Here is a 17,664-nt window from a genome sequence, read left to right as displayed (position 1 = left end):
CATTGGAGTACGTGAAGGTGTGGTGTGTACAGTGTGGCGGATGCTTTCCAGTTGCTATGGGAGCAGAGGACAAGGATGGGGGGTGTGGCTAGGAGCCAGAAGGTTGGCTGGTGGGACAGGCCTGGGAGGGGTAGGTTCTGCAGTGAGATTCCTGGTGTGTGGATGGTGCTTGGTAGCTTGGGCACATCGGGGAACCAGGAGGTATCCTCTAAGTGTCTGGAGCCTATAGCTCACCTTGAGATGGGTTTAGAAGAGTCCACAGACTAGACGAACATTTCTTCAGAGAGAAATTCTCAAGACAGACCTAGGGAAGTCAAGAGGCTGAAGTCGACTGAGGCAGTGTTTGGACATGGGTAGCCGTGGAGAAAAGAATGGGGTTAAGTATAGGCTTAGGCTTGGTTGTTGTAAAGAGACTCTGTGTGATGTGTTGCCCTGCCACATCTACAGCGGTGACTGACTGTGGGGAGGTGGACGCTCCCCTGAAGACCGAAGTAAGTGTTGCACCCCCATCCGGGGTGGATCACAAACACAGGTTCTGTATGTCGTCCTGGTGTTTGCTAGCTTCTACAACTCTGTGGCAACTTTGGCAAAGAATCAGCAGGATGTTATGCTGTGTTCTCCCTTAAAATAATGGGTACCTCAAAAGGAAGCAACTGGACTATTATAGATAATGAGGTCCATCTTGTCAAGGTAAGTATTCTTCATAAGATGGACCCATATATTGCAGAAAAGGAATAGACAAATAAAACAGAAAAATGGAACTCCTAACGCTAGTGTGGTCCCAGCATTAACTTGTGGCGCATCATAATAACACTGAGCACAACTATTACAAAGTTTTTATCAGACAGTGATGGGTACCTTTTATAAATGTCGGAGCTGGCTCTGCCCCATAGACTGTAACTGGAACAATTCCTAGTTGACTTTTCCCCTTGACAATAACATAAAGGAGTCCTCCCCAGACACTGGATATCACAACCTTCTCAGCTATGACATTCTTTTTATGTACAACCACTGGGGCACGACACAACTGTTCTGCTGAGCTCAGGTCATCAGAATGACAGCCAACCTGTACCTGCAATACACAACAAAGGGAAGACTACAAGGTATCGTACAGCTAGTAAGCAGCATGCACCAGAGCATGTTCAGGTTAATGTCACAGTTCATTATCACAAAATCATTGCTAGTTAGTGTGTAGCTTGTATAGCAATCTACGCTAGAAGCAATTGAGGAAAATACATTTTTCTCATGGATTCAATATGAGTGTTGTAGGATCTGGCAGACAAATTTTAGCCTGGGATCAAGCACACAGCAGTGGCTCATGAATAGCAGCCTGTAGGAGTTGACAGAACTTAATCTGCAAGTTTATAGTCTCTCAGTGTGACTGCAGACTTGTAAATCCTTACATCGTGGGCACTGTGAGGATTTCCTAGTGCCAGCGCTGGGAGTAGGCAGGCAAGTATGGAATATGTATACTCCTGACCACATTCTGACTAGAATGTTTCCAACCTTGCTCAATACACTTGCATTAAGTGATATTGTGCAAGTTTAGTCGGCACGTGACTGCATGTATGCAAATCACATACTTGCGGTCACGCGCCTGCCAAATCATCACAGCACTGTATGCAATATAAAGATTCACAATTCTACAGTCACACAGAGTGACGGCAGACTTAGGGGTACTTTGCACACTACGACATCGCAGGTGCGATGTCGGTGGGGGTCAAATTGAAAGTGACGCACATCCAGCATCGCAGGCGACATCGTAGTGTGTAAAGCCTAGATGATACGATTAACGAGCGAAAAAGCGTCGTAATCGTATCATTGGTGTAGCGTCGGCGTAATCCATAATTACGGTGACGCGATGGTCCGATGTTGTTCCTCGCTCTAGCAGCAGCAAACTTCGCTGTGTGTGAAGCCGCAGGAGCGAGGAACATCTCCTACCAGCGTCATCACGGCTCCCGTAGGATATGCGGAAGGGAGAAGGTGGGTGAGATGTTTACATCCCGCTCATCTCCGCCCCTCCGCTCCTATTGGCCGCCTGCCGTGTGACGTCGCAGTGACGCCGTGCGACCCGCCCCCTTAATAAGGAGGCGGGTCGCCGGCCAGAGAGACGTCCCAGGACAGGTGAGTGCATGTGAAGCTGCCGTAGCGATAATGTTCGCTACGGCAGCTATCACAAAGATATCGCAGCTGCGACGGGGGCGGGGACTATCGCGCTTGGCATCGCAGCATCGGCTTGCGATGTCACAGCGTGCAAAGTACCCCTTAGTTTAAAATCAGACAACTCCTTTAACATGTTTACCTCTGGTTGCTTCCTAGGTTACCATATATTCATACGACCGCACTGGCGAACACAGATAGAAAAGGGCCCCTCTGCAAAACAATTATCTGGGCCCTTTGAATCCCAATAGCTCATCATATTTCATAATTCCACCTGTTTTAGAGGTGGAAATGGGTCCCCTTAGCTCTTGGTCCGCTATGCGACTGCACAGGTTGCACCAATGACATGTCCGCCCCTGTACGACTATATTGCCTGTCTAAGTGCTGCCCATGAAAAAAGCTGACAGCACTCAGACCAGCTAAGATGAGCGTTTATAGTGGTCAGACATAGTACATATTATGCTTATGTGCCACCCCCGTGTCAGCAGCCGGGCTGCTCGGATCCGGATCTGCAGTGGCTCGAGGGGCGTCTGGACCCGGGGGTCGTGCGGCCACTCAAATGAAGGGGGTATTTAGAGTTCGTGATGCCACCCATGGTATGTGGTAATTTTGAGTTCCACCGCTGCAATTGGGAGTACCCGGGGGCAATGGAGTGGGGCAGCCAGTTATTAGAACCCTCCATGGGTAGGGGGGAATGCCCCGGGACTCGGTGATGGGAGCTGGCGAGTGCCGTAGGGAGCAAAGGGGGTCACTTTCGTACTCACTCAGTCCAGTAACTGACACCGACAACTGGATAAAGCAAAGTTCTGGATGCCGCTGAGGGGAGCTAGTTCGGGTCCCGTCCCCAATGGTGCTGCCTGGTGATCCGTGACCTTCCTCCTGGCACTTAGTTCACTTCTCTGTTGGCCCCGGTAGTGTAAAACTAGTCGGGTGCCGCTCCCCAGTATGTCTAACTGTGGGAGCTTGCTCTCAGGGTTCACGCTTGGGATTTTCTGGACCGTTTTTGTGGAAAGTCCTATCCCCCTCGTTGCGCTAGTACCCAGATTTTGGAGCGGGTGGAGAGTGGATCTTGAAGGCTCCGTTCTCGTCGGGTAAATTGTCATGTTGCCTGAAGCTACTCCCTGACCTAGGGTTCATGTACCCCTTCGTGCCCTGGTCCCAGCCCAGTGATGGTACAAGGCCGCCGGCTGTCCTCCTCGTCACGATCCCCTGCGACCGAGGGTCCAGCTCCTACTAGGTCTAGACCACTGTCTGCTACCTAGATGCTTCCAAGGAGCCTGGCTCCTGACCTCCTCTCTCCTTCACTTCCACTCTACTTCTCATTTCTGACACTTCTGACCTCCCCTTAACCAACCTCCCAAGTGGGCGATCCTATTCCACTTAGGCTGTCCACTGGTGTGTCTGGTGGGTGTGGTGCAGAGTGTACCTAGGATTTTAATCAGCTGATGTAGGCAACACCATGTAGTTGGGAACCCATAACCAAGGAGGAGGTGGATATTGCACGGGAGGGCAGATTGCACAATAACCTGTGATGACCTGATAGTCCAGGGGCGTCACACTTACGTATTACTATTTTTAAGCTGGATATATTTTTTCAGATATTTAGTAATGCAAGGTACGCTGTGATTTTCTATACTCCTAAAAAAAAAAAACATATCACCAGAGTAAAAATGGTCACACATAAGCATAGATGTATTAGATAGTTACCTATGAATATTTTTGGGGTGTTTTTTCCAAACATATCTAATCAACCAAGTCATCAATGTAAACTTCAACTCCACAGCAATGTAAAAAAGTTATTTTATGTGATGTTCCACTCCCTTATCCTGAGTATACCATCTGATGTCTATGCACGTAATGTATATGAAAGGAAATAAATGTGTTTTTTCTGAGCTGCTGTTAAAGACTTCAGGAAACATCAATAGATCACATGCAGTTTATTCTACACATTTCAAAGCTATAAAGTTCCTTGCACAGGATATAACCACAGTACAAGGAATGCAAGAACACTGTTAGTAGACCTCTTATAAATTATTGCTATTTACAAAAAGATGGCTCAACTCCTAACAGGAAAGAGTGAACCCTGCAAGTCTGGCCTTGTGTTTTCCTAGGTCTTTGATGAGCCGGGTCATGTCCCCTCTGCAGCATTCTCACTTTTTAGCCTGCGTCAGGGTAGCCTGACTATTAGTCAATATTTGGTCTAATTACGTATCCCGTCTTCTGGACTTGTATGGAACAATGAGCTGCTGGTGGCAGGCTTCTGGGAGGGTCTATCCAGAAAGATTAAGGACGAACTGGCTGGTCGAGAAATTTCCGCTACCCGAGATGACCTGATTACCCTGGCTATCCAGTTGAAACTCAGGTTCCAGGAACACTCCAGAGAGGATATCTGTGAGAGGAAATCGATGCGTCTGGCTATGACCTTCCTGGGACCACTCATTCCGCAGCCTTCTGCGTCCGTTGTTGCTCCTGAACCTATGCAGGTTGACCGCATAAAGTTGGCTGAGCAACAGCAGCAATAACGTCATGTTAAGAGATTGTGCTACTTCTCCGGTACCACAAAACATCTTATCCGTTCCTGTACCCAGAAGTCAGGAACATCCAAAGCCTAGGGTCTGCTGGAGAAGCAACCCTAGGTGAGAGTAATTCTTCTCTGCCATTGACTGTCTATGTGCGCCATGTGGAGGATACCTGGTTCACTGAGACGACCTATCTAGATTTTAGATTGGCTGAGAACGTCAAGCAAAGGGCTGTTTATTATAGCCATTTTTGCACTCCAAAATGATCCATTCTCTCCTGTTACCTTTGTAAAAATGAAAAATTTGGGACTAAAGCAATATATTTGTGGGAAAAAATAAAATTTTAGATTTTTCCTTCCACATTTCTTTATTTTCTGTTAAGCACCTAAAGGGTTAATAAACTTCTTGGATGTGATTTTGAGCAGTGTGAGGGGTGCAGTTTTTAGAATTGTGTCACTTTTGGATATTTTCTGTCACATGGGACCTTTAAAGTCACTTCAATTGTGATGTGGTCCCTAAAAAATTGTTTTTGTAAATTTTGTTGGAAAAATGAGAAATTGTTGATAAAGTTTTAACCCTTCTAATGTTTTAACAAAAACCTATTTTTCAAAAATGGTGCTTATGTAGAGTAGTCTTTTGGTAAATGTATTTAGTAATGATTTTGTGTGATATACAGTAACTACTGTATCTGATTTAATGGCATAAAAATGCAAAGTTTAAAAATTGCGAAATTTTCACATTTTTGTTACATTTTCGTTATTTTCACAAATAAACATAAATCCTATGGACCAAAATTTACCACTAACATGAAGCACAATGAGTCATGAAAAAACAGTCTCAGAATCACTAGGAAATATTGAAGCGTCCAGTTGTTACCACATAAAGTGACACTCGTCAGAATTGTAAAATTTGGCCTGTTCAGGAAGGTGAAAACAGGCTCGGGGGTAAAGGAGGTATAGAGGAGAATAATATAGGACTGGTATATAGGTATGAGCAACTTAATTTGCAGTACCCTATTTCAGTGGTCAGATCACTAATCAGTGGCTACTGGATAGTAGCCCTGTGACCACCTCCTATCTGACAGGAGCAACTGCAACCCGGCATAATGATAAATATGTGTCATGTCACAAAGATGGTATAGTAGGTAAACTGACTACAGACATCAAATATTATACCAGTCACATATTATCATGTATATAACATCTGATGCCTGTACACATAGTATATTACGACCAGTATACAAGAAAATACATGACAGCATTGAGCTGGCGGCTCTGATGAGAGTTGTCATCACTACCCAGCACCCCTACATAGCTGTACTTTACACAACTATTCACATTCACAGCAGCTGCATTTGGGAAATGTGGACTACAATGGAACTTTGTGGGAACATTTTTGATAATAAATTGGTGAATGAGGGATAGTATGGGGGGAGTCTTTATTCAAATAAACATTTTTTTTCCTGCCTTTTGTTTTTATTTTTGATTATTGGGTTAGAAATGGAGGTGTCTGATAGAAGCCTCTCCACTGCTAACCCCTGGATGTTATGCCAGCTGACATTACACAGCTGACATCAACCTCAAAAATATTACCCCGATTGCCATCACACCAGGGCAATCGGGAAGACCCAGGCAAAGCATCACAATTGGTGCATGTGTGATGCCCTGGACTAGCCAGGTAGTCACATACATACCAACATACGCACCCCCACCCTAGACAGTTACAACAGTCAATCAAAAAACCCTTGTTGCCTCCCTCCAGGGTCTGATGTCCACACCAGGTGGAGCGGAGCCAGGCGGTTGGCCCCACCCACCGAGGAGTTCACAGGCCTGGAGGCGGGAAAAGTGACAGTTTAGTTTTGGATGTGGAAGTGAGAGGAGTAAACACTTGAGGTGCCTGGGTAGGAGCCCAGGCACTGACAGCAAGGTTGGCAGACGGTGGTGGCCGTCTGCAGGAGTTGGTGGAACTCCACAGAGCCGTAAGGACCGGGGTCGGGCGTCGGCCCACCGGTACCGGACCGGGGAACGGAGTGAAGCTAAGCACACAGGCAGGGCCATCGGACCCCGACCAGGCTTGGAGCCACTGTCAATAGTCAAATCCGAATGTGACAGGAACCCCAGGGGTTTCCTAACAACCAAGTCCCGATTGAAGGCAACAGTCCACCCAGAGAGGATATACAGCCACCGCCACAGGCTAGAGATCCAAGGGCCAGCGCCTGCGGGCAAAGCGGGCTCCTACGGCACCTATACGCTGGGGAGCGGACTACCGGTGGGCAACCACAGGAGTCAAGAACATCTTTACAGGTGCAGGGAAAGCCAGCCACCAGCCGTCCGGGGAGGGCACAACAACAACACTGCAGCTGGCTGCGGGACCCATCCATCCGGCCGTTCTTGGTTTACCAACGACTCTGTCAGTGATTGTCTGAGTGAGTACACCAGTGCCGTCTGGCACCGCGCCGCGCAGTCCCTGCACCCCAGCCATCCGGCCTCCCTGTTACACCACCGGGCCCCGGGATCACCAACCCCCCTACCCACGGAGGGGACAACATCCTAGCTGCACCCTACCATCTCTCCCGGGATTCCCGTTACCAACAGCGGTGGTGCCATCATCACCACGTCCCGTGGGTGGCGTCACGAACAATCTCCCTAAAGATACCACCCCCTTTTCACTCACGGGTGAGGAGCGCTGCTCCAGTCCCCGGGTCCGGTCTACCCCTAGAGCCACCGAGCAGCAGCAGCAGAAGCCCCGGACCCGAGCGTGGCGAGCGCGTCCCCTCCGCCCGCGACACATGTTATGTGATGCGCCAATTCTGAGGGTGGCTGCTGGTATTTTTAATCTGGGAATGGTCAAATAACCATGGACCTTCACTGCTTGATAATATCAGCCCCCAGCTGTCTGCGTCACCTTGGCTGGTTATCAAAAATTGGAGTTAGAGATGCATCCAGGCATCTTCTCCAAGCTGTTCTCATTCCATTTGAGTGATGTTTCCATTCAGTTAAGCAATTTTTCACCTACCTATTAGTGTATTCCGGAAAAATGTTTAAGCTTTCCATTGACTTCAATTATATTTGCTAATAAAAAGTATTCTGCATTCGAGTATATGACCTGCCTTATATCAGATATTATACCATTCACATATTAAATTTACATAACATCTGATATCTGTACACATAGTGCATTACATTCAGTTTACAGGAAAATACTTGACTGCCGTGTGTATTATATATATATATATATATATATATATATACGTATATACACAGTACAGACCAAAAGTTTGGACACACCTTCTCATCTCTAGAACAACTATTAAGAGGAGACTTTGTGCAGCAGGCCTTCATGGTAAAATAGCTGCTAGGAAACCACTGCTAAGGACAGGCAACAAGCAGAAGAGACTTATTTGGGCTAAAGAACACAATGAATGGACATTAGACCAGTGGAAATCTGTGCTTTGGTCTGGTGAGTCCAAATTTGAGATCTTTGGATCCAACCACCCTGTCTTTGTAGAAACGGTGAACGGATGGACTCTACATGCCTGGTTGCCATCGTGAAGCATGGAGGAGGAGGTGTGATGGTGTGGGGGGTGCTTTGCTGGTGATACTGTTGGGGATTTATTCAAAATTGAAGGCATACTAAACCAGCATGGCTACCACAGCATCGTGCAGCGGCATTGCGTTTAGTTGGACCATCATTTATTTTTCAACAGGACAAGGACCCTAAACACACCTCCAGGCTGTGTAAGGGCTATTTGACTAAGAAGGAGAGTGATGGGGTGCTATGCCAGATGACCTGGCCTCCACATTCACCAGCCCTGAACCCAATCGAGATGGTTTGGGGTGAGCTGGACCACAGAGTGAAGCCAAAAGGGCCAACAAGTGCTAAGCATTTCTGGGGGAACTCCTTCAAGACTGTTGGAAAACCAATTCCAGTGACAACCTCTTGAAGCTCATCAAGAGAATGCCAAGTGTGTGCAAAGCAGTAATCAAAGCAAAAGGTGGCTACTTTGAAGAACCTAGAATATAAGACATATTTGCAGTTGTTTCACACTTTAAGTATTTCATTCCACATGTTTTCATTCATAGTTTTGATGTCTTCAATGTGAATCTACAATTTTTAGAGTCATGAAAATAAAAGAAAACTCTGAATGAGGTGTGTCCAAACTTTTGGTCTGTACTAATTATATATATATATATTATAGTACTGTGTCCCCGGTGGGCCTGACTAGCTGGCTGGGGACCGGGGTCTGTAGTAAATATAAACCTATGTATGAAAACAGAGGCACACTGAGGTATAGAACACAGATGTATAGTATGAGCCCATAGAACTGGACATAACAATATAACCTCATAAATTATCTACTTATGTCTATTATTGGAAAAAAGAACCTTATCGTCATATATAAGGCATAATTTGGTTATAGATTATTGGGGAAGATGCAAAAAATATACAAACTGTACCGATATAAAAAAAAAAGAAGCTATTATATTTCATTATAAAGAAGCTGAATTACCTGAAGACCTTTCCCAATAACTGAGGCTGGAAAAACGAATGTCGCTTTCTTGTTGGGAGGCAAGTAAAGTCCTGTACTTCTCCACGCATCACCGCCTGGAAGCACAACAGAAGTGTTAATATAGTGCACACTTTCTGCAGTGTCACTTTAGTTTTAAGACTAATAATTTTCTAGTATCTATATTTGACTAAGAAAAAACAATATAATATGTAGATGATCCCTATCTCCAGTCTCAAACAGAGTCCAGTGTCACAACAGATGCCTAAACTATAATCTGCTGGTTTGTGGCAATTAATATGTACTGAATTCGCCAGCTTCACAGAGAAGGGATTGTCTAACCAGCCACTAAAGGGGGCTTTACACGCTACGATATCGTTAATGTTTGGTCGCTGGGGTCAAATTGTTAGTGACGCACATCCGGCGTCATTAACGATATCGCAGCGCGTAATACTTACCAGCGACCTTAGGCGACCTCAAAAATGGTGAAAATCGTTCACCATGGAGAGGTCGTCCCAAAGTCAAAAATCGTTAAGGGTTGTTTTGCGTTGTGGTTCATCGCTCATGCGGCAGCACACATCGCTATGTGTGACACCGCATGAGCGAGGAACGTCTCCTTACCTGCCGCCGGCCCCAATGAGGAAGGAAGGAGGTGGGCGAGATGTTACGTCCTGCTCATCTCCGCCCCTCCGCTTTGATTGGCCGGCCGCTTAGTGACGTTGCGGTGACGTCGCTGTGATGCCGAACGTCCCTCCCCCTTGAAGGAGGGATTGTTCGGCAGTCACAGCGACGCCGCCGACCAGGTAAGTATGTGTGACGCTGCGTAGCGATAATGTTCACTACGGCAGCGATCACAAACAATCGCATGCGCGACGGGGGCGGGTACTTACACGGTCACTATCGCTAGAAATTGCTAGCGATATCGCTACCGTGTAAAGCCCCCTTTACAATAAATCTTGGCTAATCTATGTAGTCTGAGGTTGATGCAATTCATTGTTATCCTTATGATAGAACTCCTTGGCATCCCAAGGTACAAATAAGGCTGTAAACATAACATTGTTATAGCAGTGACACAAAAAGACGACAAAAGTGCCCCACACTTGTCAGATGCCTGACCTCTGAGCTTAGACTTGGCAATCTGTTAAAGGAACCGGTCATTAGATTCCACGGGCAGCATCTTTGCTGTGTGACTGCAACTAAGTATGTCTTTCTCCAAAACGCAGCAACATTTTAGAGAAAATATAGTTTGAAAAGCCAGCTGGGAACTCTAGTGAGAGATCTGACTAGTCCAGCTCTGCTCAGGGGTGGCCTCTCCCTGCACTGTTACTGTTGATTGACAGGTCTCTCCCTATGTTCTCTTCAAATTCTCGTTAATGGCAGCCATGAATCTTAGAGAACCTGATATTTGAGATGAGCGTTCAAGTGTTTTGGACACTTTTTTGGGTCAGTAAATACAAACAGCAATTCAAACTTGGACAACGCCATAAGTTGTTCTGAGTCTAAGTGCCCTCCTCTCTGTGAGCTAGTGAGATCAAATAATAATTTGTATAAATGATTAAATTTTTTAATTATGGTCCTGCAGGGAAAATGTAATCTTTAGGGTACATATAATCAATCCATTTCCTTTACTTATGCATAATGGGTATACAGACTGCACACTGACCAATGCAAGTAAGTGTGGTAAGCAAAAAGAACCAAGTAAATCCCGGTCACTACATGTTGACTTGATTAAGATCGAAGCATGGAAAGCATTTCTGCCAAAGGCGCCAAAAATATGGAGATTATGGTAAATGAGCCAGATGCATGGACGTAAAATAATTTTCATTTATTGATGCAATGTTAAAATTTTGATAATATCCACAATAGTGTTAAAGTGTAAAACACCGACACATTTCTTGTGCATCAAGGCAACATTACAGTTTTTTCACACAGAACAGTTACAGCATACATTACATTAATCAGGGGAATATCGTCAATGTGAAAGACCACGTAGCCACTATGGGGCCTCCATCACCAAATGTTCAATTGTATCAGTATCCTGGATAACAATACAATTGAAAGCAATGACAAAAGAGGGAGCCATCCACTTCATCCACTATCGTTCTCCTACTGAATCTGAGCTCTGATAGCTCAGTGCCGCAGGCACCAAATAGTCACTTCATCGCGAACGCTGTGACGAACAGTACGAAGCTTCAGAACACTATGGAGACTGGTGGAGCGGGGGAATGAGGATAGGTGAGTATTTCTTTTATTTTGTGAGTACATTATGGTGTCCATAGTACTGTAGGAAGGACTAAAGCCTGCTTTACACGTTGCAATACGATTTTGTATGCGATTTGCAACGCCCCCATCGTATGTGAGGCACGTTCAATTTGTTGAACGTGCCGCACATACGAGTAACCCCCGTCACAAATACTTACCTTCCATACGACCTCGATGTGGGCGGCGAACATCCACTTCCTGGAGTGGGAGGGACGTTTGGCGTCACAACGATGTCACGCGGCAGCCGGCCAATAAAAGTGGAGGGGTGGAGCTGAGTGGGACGTAAACATCCTGCCCACCTCCTTCCTTCCGCATTGTGGGCCGGGAGCCGCAGGAAGCAGGTGAGATCTGTTCATCGTTCCCGGGGTGTCACACGCTGCGATGTGTGCTACCCCAGGTACGATGAACAACCCGACGTGCAATTCTAGAGAAAGGTACGATGTGTATGTGATGAACGTTTTAACGTTCAATCGCAATCGCACGTATCTGTCACACACTGCAATGTACCTTACGATGCCGAATGTGCGTCACTTACGACGTGACCCCGCCGACACATTGTAAGATACATTGCAGCGTGTAAAGCGGGCTTAAGAGGCGTGCATTATACTATATGGAGGGCTATGGAGTGTGCGTTATACTATAAGGAGAACTATGGGGTGTGCCTTATACTATATGGAGGAGTGTGGGTGCATTATACTGTATGGAGGATCATGGGGAGTGCATTATACTATATGGAGATCTATGGGGTGCATTATACTATGTATATAGGGTGCATTATACTATATGGAGGATTATGGGGTGTTCATTAAACTATATGGAGGACTATGGGCTGCATTTTAATATATGGAGGATTATGGGGAGAGCATTATTCTATATTGAGGACAATGAGGTCCATTATACTTTTTAGAGCACTATGGGTTGCATTCTACTATATGGAGGACTATGGGGTACATTATACTATATAGCAGACTATGGGTGTGCATTAAACTATATGGAGGACTATGGGGTGTATTATATTATATGAATGACTTTGGGGGTGCATTATACTATATGCAGGACTATGTGGTGCCCATTATACTATAATACTATATGGAGGTTATGGAGGACATAAAACTATATGGAAGGCAATGTGAGCCCCATTATAATATATGGAAGGCAATGTTTGGCCAATTATACTATATGGAAGGCTATATGGGGGCAAATATAATATTTGCAGGGCTATGAGGGAGCCTTTATATTTTATAAGCAACTTTTTCAGGGCTATTATATTGTATGCAAGCAATTATACTGTGGAAAGGTTTGTGTGGGGTCCATAATACTGTGAACAGACCATTATACTGTTTGGAGGGCTAGTTGTGGCCATTATACAGTGTTAAGAGGTGTGGAGCCCATTATAAAGTACCGTATATAGGCTTTTATACTCCATGAAGGGCTGTTTAGGGGTAACAGCTGAGGTCACCATACTTTGCCAGGATAGTTGAAGGGCAGTTACAATTGGGTCATCATACTATGTATGGAGGAATTCACTGAGGGTGTATCATACTGTGTTAGGGGGCACTTTTGTTGGCATCATACTTTATGGGTGCAATGAAAGAGAAATCTAGGGACTCAATAGGAGGAAAAATACTTTAGAATGGTTGCAAATGTGTGCTTTTCAGTGACCTCGCCAAATATTTTTGTTTAAGGGGGGCAATTAGAACTTCTGCTATGGGGTCCTCACTTGATTTCTATTTACACCCCTGACTTTGATCCATATTTTGGATTAGACTCGTCTATATGTCAATGAATGTGCAAAAGAAAACGAATCTTTTGCAATTATTAGCATAGTAAACTAATTAGCCATTCATAATATTTTCTATTGTTGATGCACAATTGAATATTGTACATATATTGAAAATGCAGTTATCCTTTCAGTCAATAGTAGCTGAATAAATGTATACACATTTACATTGAGCCCCCCCCCATTTTATGTGATCGGAAGGAGGAGATTTATAGCTGTATAGGGTTTTTTGCATACAAATAAGATGTGTAAAGAAAGCATAATTTCAGGGCAGAGAGGGGAAGACGCAAATTTTGATGCCTGGAAACCTTGTTTTATTAATATTTTGTTTGTCTTTGAACTGTATGTCCTTGACTCCTTGACTAACCATTTTCTACTTGACAATTAAACTCTTTGCTATCATTACTTTTGCAGATAAAGGTAACTTGTGGTACTTTAAGTGCTATCATAGTTACACAGGTTGAAAAAAGACCTAGGTCCATCTAGTTCAACCTTCCAACTTGTGGCATTTTAAGTGCTATCATTAAGTCACACAAAACTTATTTCATTTTCGAAAGCTTCTTAGGCTGCTTTCACACCTCCGTTTTTTCCTGTGCGGCACAATCCGGCACTTTGCAGGAAAAACGCAACCGTTTTTTTTTTTGCTGCCGGTTGCGTTTTTCCTGCATAGACTTTAATTAGTGCCACATTGTGCCGCATGGGCTTGCGTTCCGTCCGGTTTTTGTCGCATGCGGCAGATTTAGCCGATGCGGCGGCTGGATGGAACGTTGCCTGGCACGTTTTTTTGTGCGGCAAAAAAAAAACACATCCGGCCGACGCAGCGCATTTTTCAATGCATGTCTATGGACGCCGGATGCGGCGCGATGCGGCAAAAAACTCATCTGGCCGCCGCATGCGGTTTTTGCCACTGCGCATGCTCAGTAGCATGCCGCAAGCGGCAAAAACCGGACGGGCCGCATTTAAAAAACTTATGCAAAGGATGCGGCTTTTTCGCCGCATCCGTTGCATAGGTTTTAGAGCCGGACTGGCCGGCTCTGCACTTACCGGATGTGTGAAAGCAACCTTATCTATTTTCTAACACTTTCTTGTGACACTTGCACATAGGTGTTCCATACTTTACCAGGGTTTGTGGCATCAATCTCCTCTGAGGCAGTGGGTTTCTCTTGAACATCATGCTTTCCTGGGTCATCTTGATCTGATTGATGTAAGCAGCAGTTAACATCTTGAGCCACTTGCATTATGAAAGCTTCTTTTGAGCAGCTTTTCACTGGATGCTCTTTACTGACTTTGGGTAAATTACATATATTTATCAGACATGAAAGCTCCTGCCATAGGGACACAATAAGAGGGCTGGCTGGCAACTTCAGATAGCTTGAGACGTCCCGTCTAAGCTTTAACAGCCACAAACTTAGAGGGGGACTGAGCTCCACTTGATATCTCAGATCATTCAGTAGCTGACAGACTGCTCTGAGAAAATGATAAGTGTTCGTAGGTGACTCAGAAACTTTATAAACGCCATTGCTTAAGGTTGTTTCCAGAATACTTATCCCAAATTTATTGAGGATTTTGTTTCCTGGGTAATTGGAAAGCACATCTTGATGAGAATAAGACCAATACCAGGCATGGCCAGCAATGAGGAGGCCTCCTCCTTGTATAACAAACTGCTGGATGCTGTCTAAGTCAGCATCACTGTATGAACTGCAGCAATAGACGCTGAACTCAGAACTCACACTGGATGTCGCGCACGAGATACCTTCACCCTGCAGCATGGAAGGCAGATTTTTCAAGTCTTTATTCACACCTATCTTCCCATTCCTTCCTGCATCTAGCCACGAAATGGCATTAAGGATGAAAGACTTCAGCTCTTGTCTTGAAAGGAGGTTTTCATGTGTCCCGACTATAACGCGGCCTCGGCCATAGTATGCAGCGGCAAAAAAACACTGCTGATTGTCGGTCAGCCCAATTGGAAATGTCAAAGGCCCGTGCAGCAGAAGTTCAGAAGCAGTACAATTCCAATTGAGATCCAGGCTGGAAACACCTTTCAAGAGCTGCTTGAGATCCACTGAGAAATCCACACTGCAAAAAGATTAAATATTCCTTACCTACTGATGCAGTTAAAAAATGTATTTTTGAATAACATGTATGCTAAAAAATGTTAATAGGTAAAAGTAAGAAAAAACAGTAATAATAAAGTAGTATAAAATAAACTATTATGACATAGGAGACATAGAAGGAAATCTGTTTCTAGATTTTAGGGCCAGTACTCTTTTTCTCACTGCACATGCTCCAGATGCCACTGGGCCCTTCTCCGAACTCTTCTATTGTGACTTACATAGAGCATGTCCGGTATTGAGTCTTATTTTAAGTCAAAGTGTTAAACCGGACAATTTTGATGGGAGCCTGTCTAGAACGATAGACCCCAGCAGTATAATGAAATGTTGGTGGTTAACTGCCCTAAAATCTAGAGACATGTCCCCTATAAATCATATAATTAAAATTGAAAGCCTGATTAGTGTATATATGATACATATATATACTTACTCGTCAAATGAGGGAAATGGTGGCAGATTCTCATTCACACTGAAATTCCCATTTTCTCCTCTCATATTTGTGAAATAAACACCAGCTAGAGATGTTATTTTGTTTCCAGGAAAATGGTGGAAAATGTTTAATTCTGGATGGCATTCAGACCAATGCCAGGCTTGAGCACCAATAAGAAGACCCCCACCTTCTTTCAAAAATGAACCAATTTCCAATACTTGACTGTCATCATATCCAGTCATACAGAGCACTCCTAAATCTTTCTTAAAGCCAGAGATCATGTCAATCTCATGGCCAAAAATAGACAGAGTGTTTGCCAGAAGTCCTAGGCTGTTATCTATTCCGATAATTGCTTCTGACGATGGTTTCAACCAAGATATCGCATTCTGCAAAAAATCCATAAGTTGTGGCCCATTAAGATATGATTCATGACTCATGACAACCAAGCGGCCCTTGCCATACCGAGATGCAGCAATGAGTACATGATTTTCTGGAGTCACCAACACTGGGAATGCTGTGTCACCAGTAACAAGAAGCCTACAAGGGATGCTGTCTCCCCTGAAATTCAGATTAGAGATTCCTTGAATGAGTGAACTGAAATCTTCATTAACAAACATGATTTCTGAGTAACTGTAAGATAAGAAGTAGAAAGAAAAATATACGATTAAAAAATAATTCAGCAAAAAACAAGAAAATACAGAATGATCCATTTTATATTATAAATACATTTCCCATACTATAGTGAGGATATCGGCAGGGGCAGCTAAATATTAAGTTTCAAAAGTTGTGAATGATTTCGTGTACGTCTACTGTATAATTTACAGTGAAGTTTTGTTTCTTATGAGAAGAACCCTCTGGAGGCCTCAAAGCCAGAAGTCCAGCTCAGTGTAAAGACCCAAGGAGTTCAGCCTTCACAGTAGGAATCAAAAGAGGAGACGAGGAATGGATAAGTAATGGTGAGTAGCAAAGGGGTTATAGAGCTGAGCCATAAACTGATTATACAATGTCTTGAAAGTGTATTCATACCCTGTGAACATTTCCAGATTTTTTACCGTTACACACACAATCTTAAATGTACTTTATTGGGAATTTATGTTATATACCAACACTAAGTAGTTGTCACGCACGTGGGTGTGGACCCACTGAGCCACAGACCGGGCTTACCCTGCAGGGGCTTGACTAAGTGCCTACCGGGTATTCACCAGAGCCTCTGATGGTGACGCTAGACTTGGCTGCCGGCAGACACCAGGTCCCAATCGAGGGCAGTGGCTGACTTCAGGGCTCAGATGCAGTTACAGAGGCTCAGGGTAAGGCCCCGGTTACACTTGCATTTTTCACAGATGAGTGCAATCCGATAAAACATTGGATTGCTCTCACTCTAGTGCAAAACAATAGAGCAATGTCCATCTGTGATTGATTTCTCATGCCATAGCGGCATGAGAAATGAATCGCAGCATGCTGCATTTGGCAGTGAGTATCGGCGCACGTGCACCCATACAAGTGTGTGTGTGTGTGTGTGTGTGTGTGTGAGAAACATCGCACTGCACTCACATGTCATCCAAGTGCAACGAAACATATGCAGAGATAGGCCACAGTGAAGAGGTAGAAAGTGCTCCCCTTCTTCTCCGCAGCTGTGACCCGATTGCAAGATCGGATCACAGTCGCATGACCCTCGGCTGATGCTGGCAGCAGAGGGTTATTAGCATATTGCTTCACATGCTCTCGCATGGGAAGCAATGTGCAAGTAAAAACAGAGACCTTACAGGTAGGACGGGATAACCATCACAGGCAGGGTGGACAGTGGTACTGGTACAGACGAGACAGCTGCCTCAGACTGGATGGCAGGATCAAACAAGGCAGGTTCAGGAGCGGACTAGGGTACAAGGACTCAGGCA

At 44.7% G+C, this 17,664-nt stretch overlaps 1 protein-coding gene across 1 annotated transcript in view; it reads right to left on the bottom strand.

The window, feature by feature from the left end:
- The window catches only part of LOC142301613 (TRPM8 channel-associated factor homolog), a 48,251-nt gene extending 31,865 nt beyond the window's left edge, over positions 1 to 16,386 (bottom strand). Inside the window, exons 1-4 of the mRNA XM_075342641.1 lie at positions 15,770 to 16,386; positions 14,349 to 15,304; positions 9,190 to 9,284; positions 859 to 1,072 (exon numbers count right to left, since the gene is read on the bottom strand). Coding sequence (XP_075198756.1) covers positions 859 to 1,072; positions 9,190 to 9,284; positions 14,349 to 15,304; positions 15,770 to 16,386 — 1,882 coding nt within the window. The remainder of the gene's footprint in view (positions 1 to 858; positions 1,073 to 9,189; positions 9,285 to 14,348; positions 15,305 to 15,769) is intronic.
- Positions 16,387 to 17,664: the final 1,278 nt, after the last annotated feature.

This window comes from Anomaloglossus baeobatrachus, chromosome 4 (genome assembly GCF_048569485.1).
Source record: "Anomaloglossus baeobatrachus isolate aAnoBae1 chromosome 4, aAnoBae1.hap1, whole genome shotgun sequence".
NCBI classification, from domain to species: Eukaryota; Metazoa; Chordata; class Amphibia; order Anura; family Aromobatidae; genus Anomaloglossus; species Anomaloglossus baeobatrachus.
Note: the sequence above shows the minus strand (reverse complement) of the source record. Positions and strands in the feature narration are given on the sequence as shown.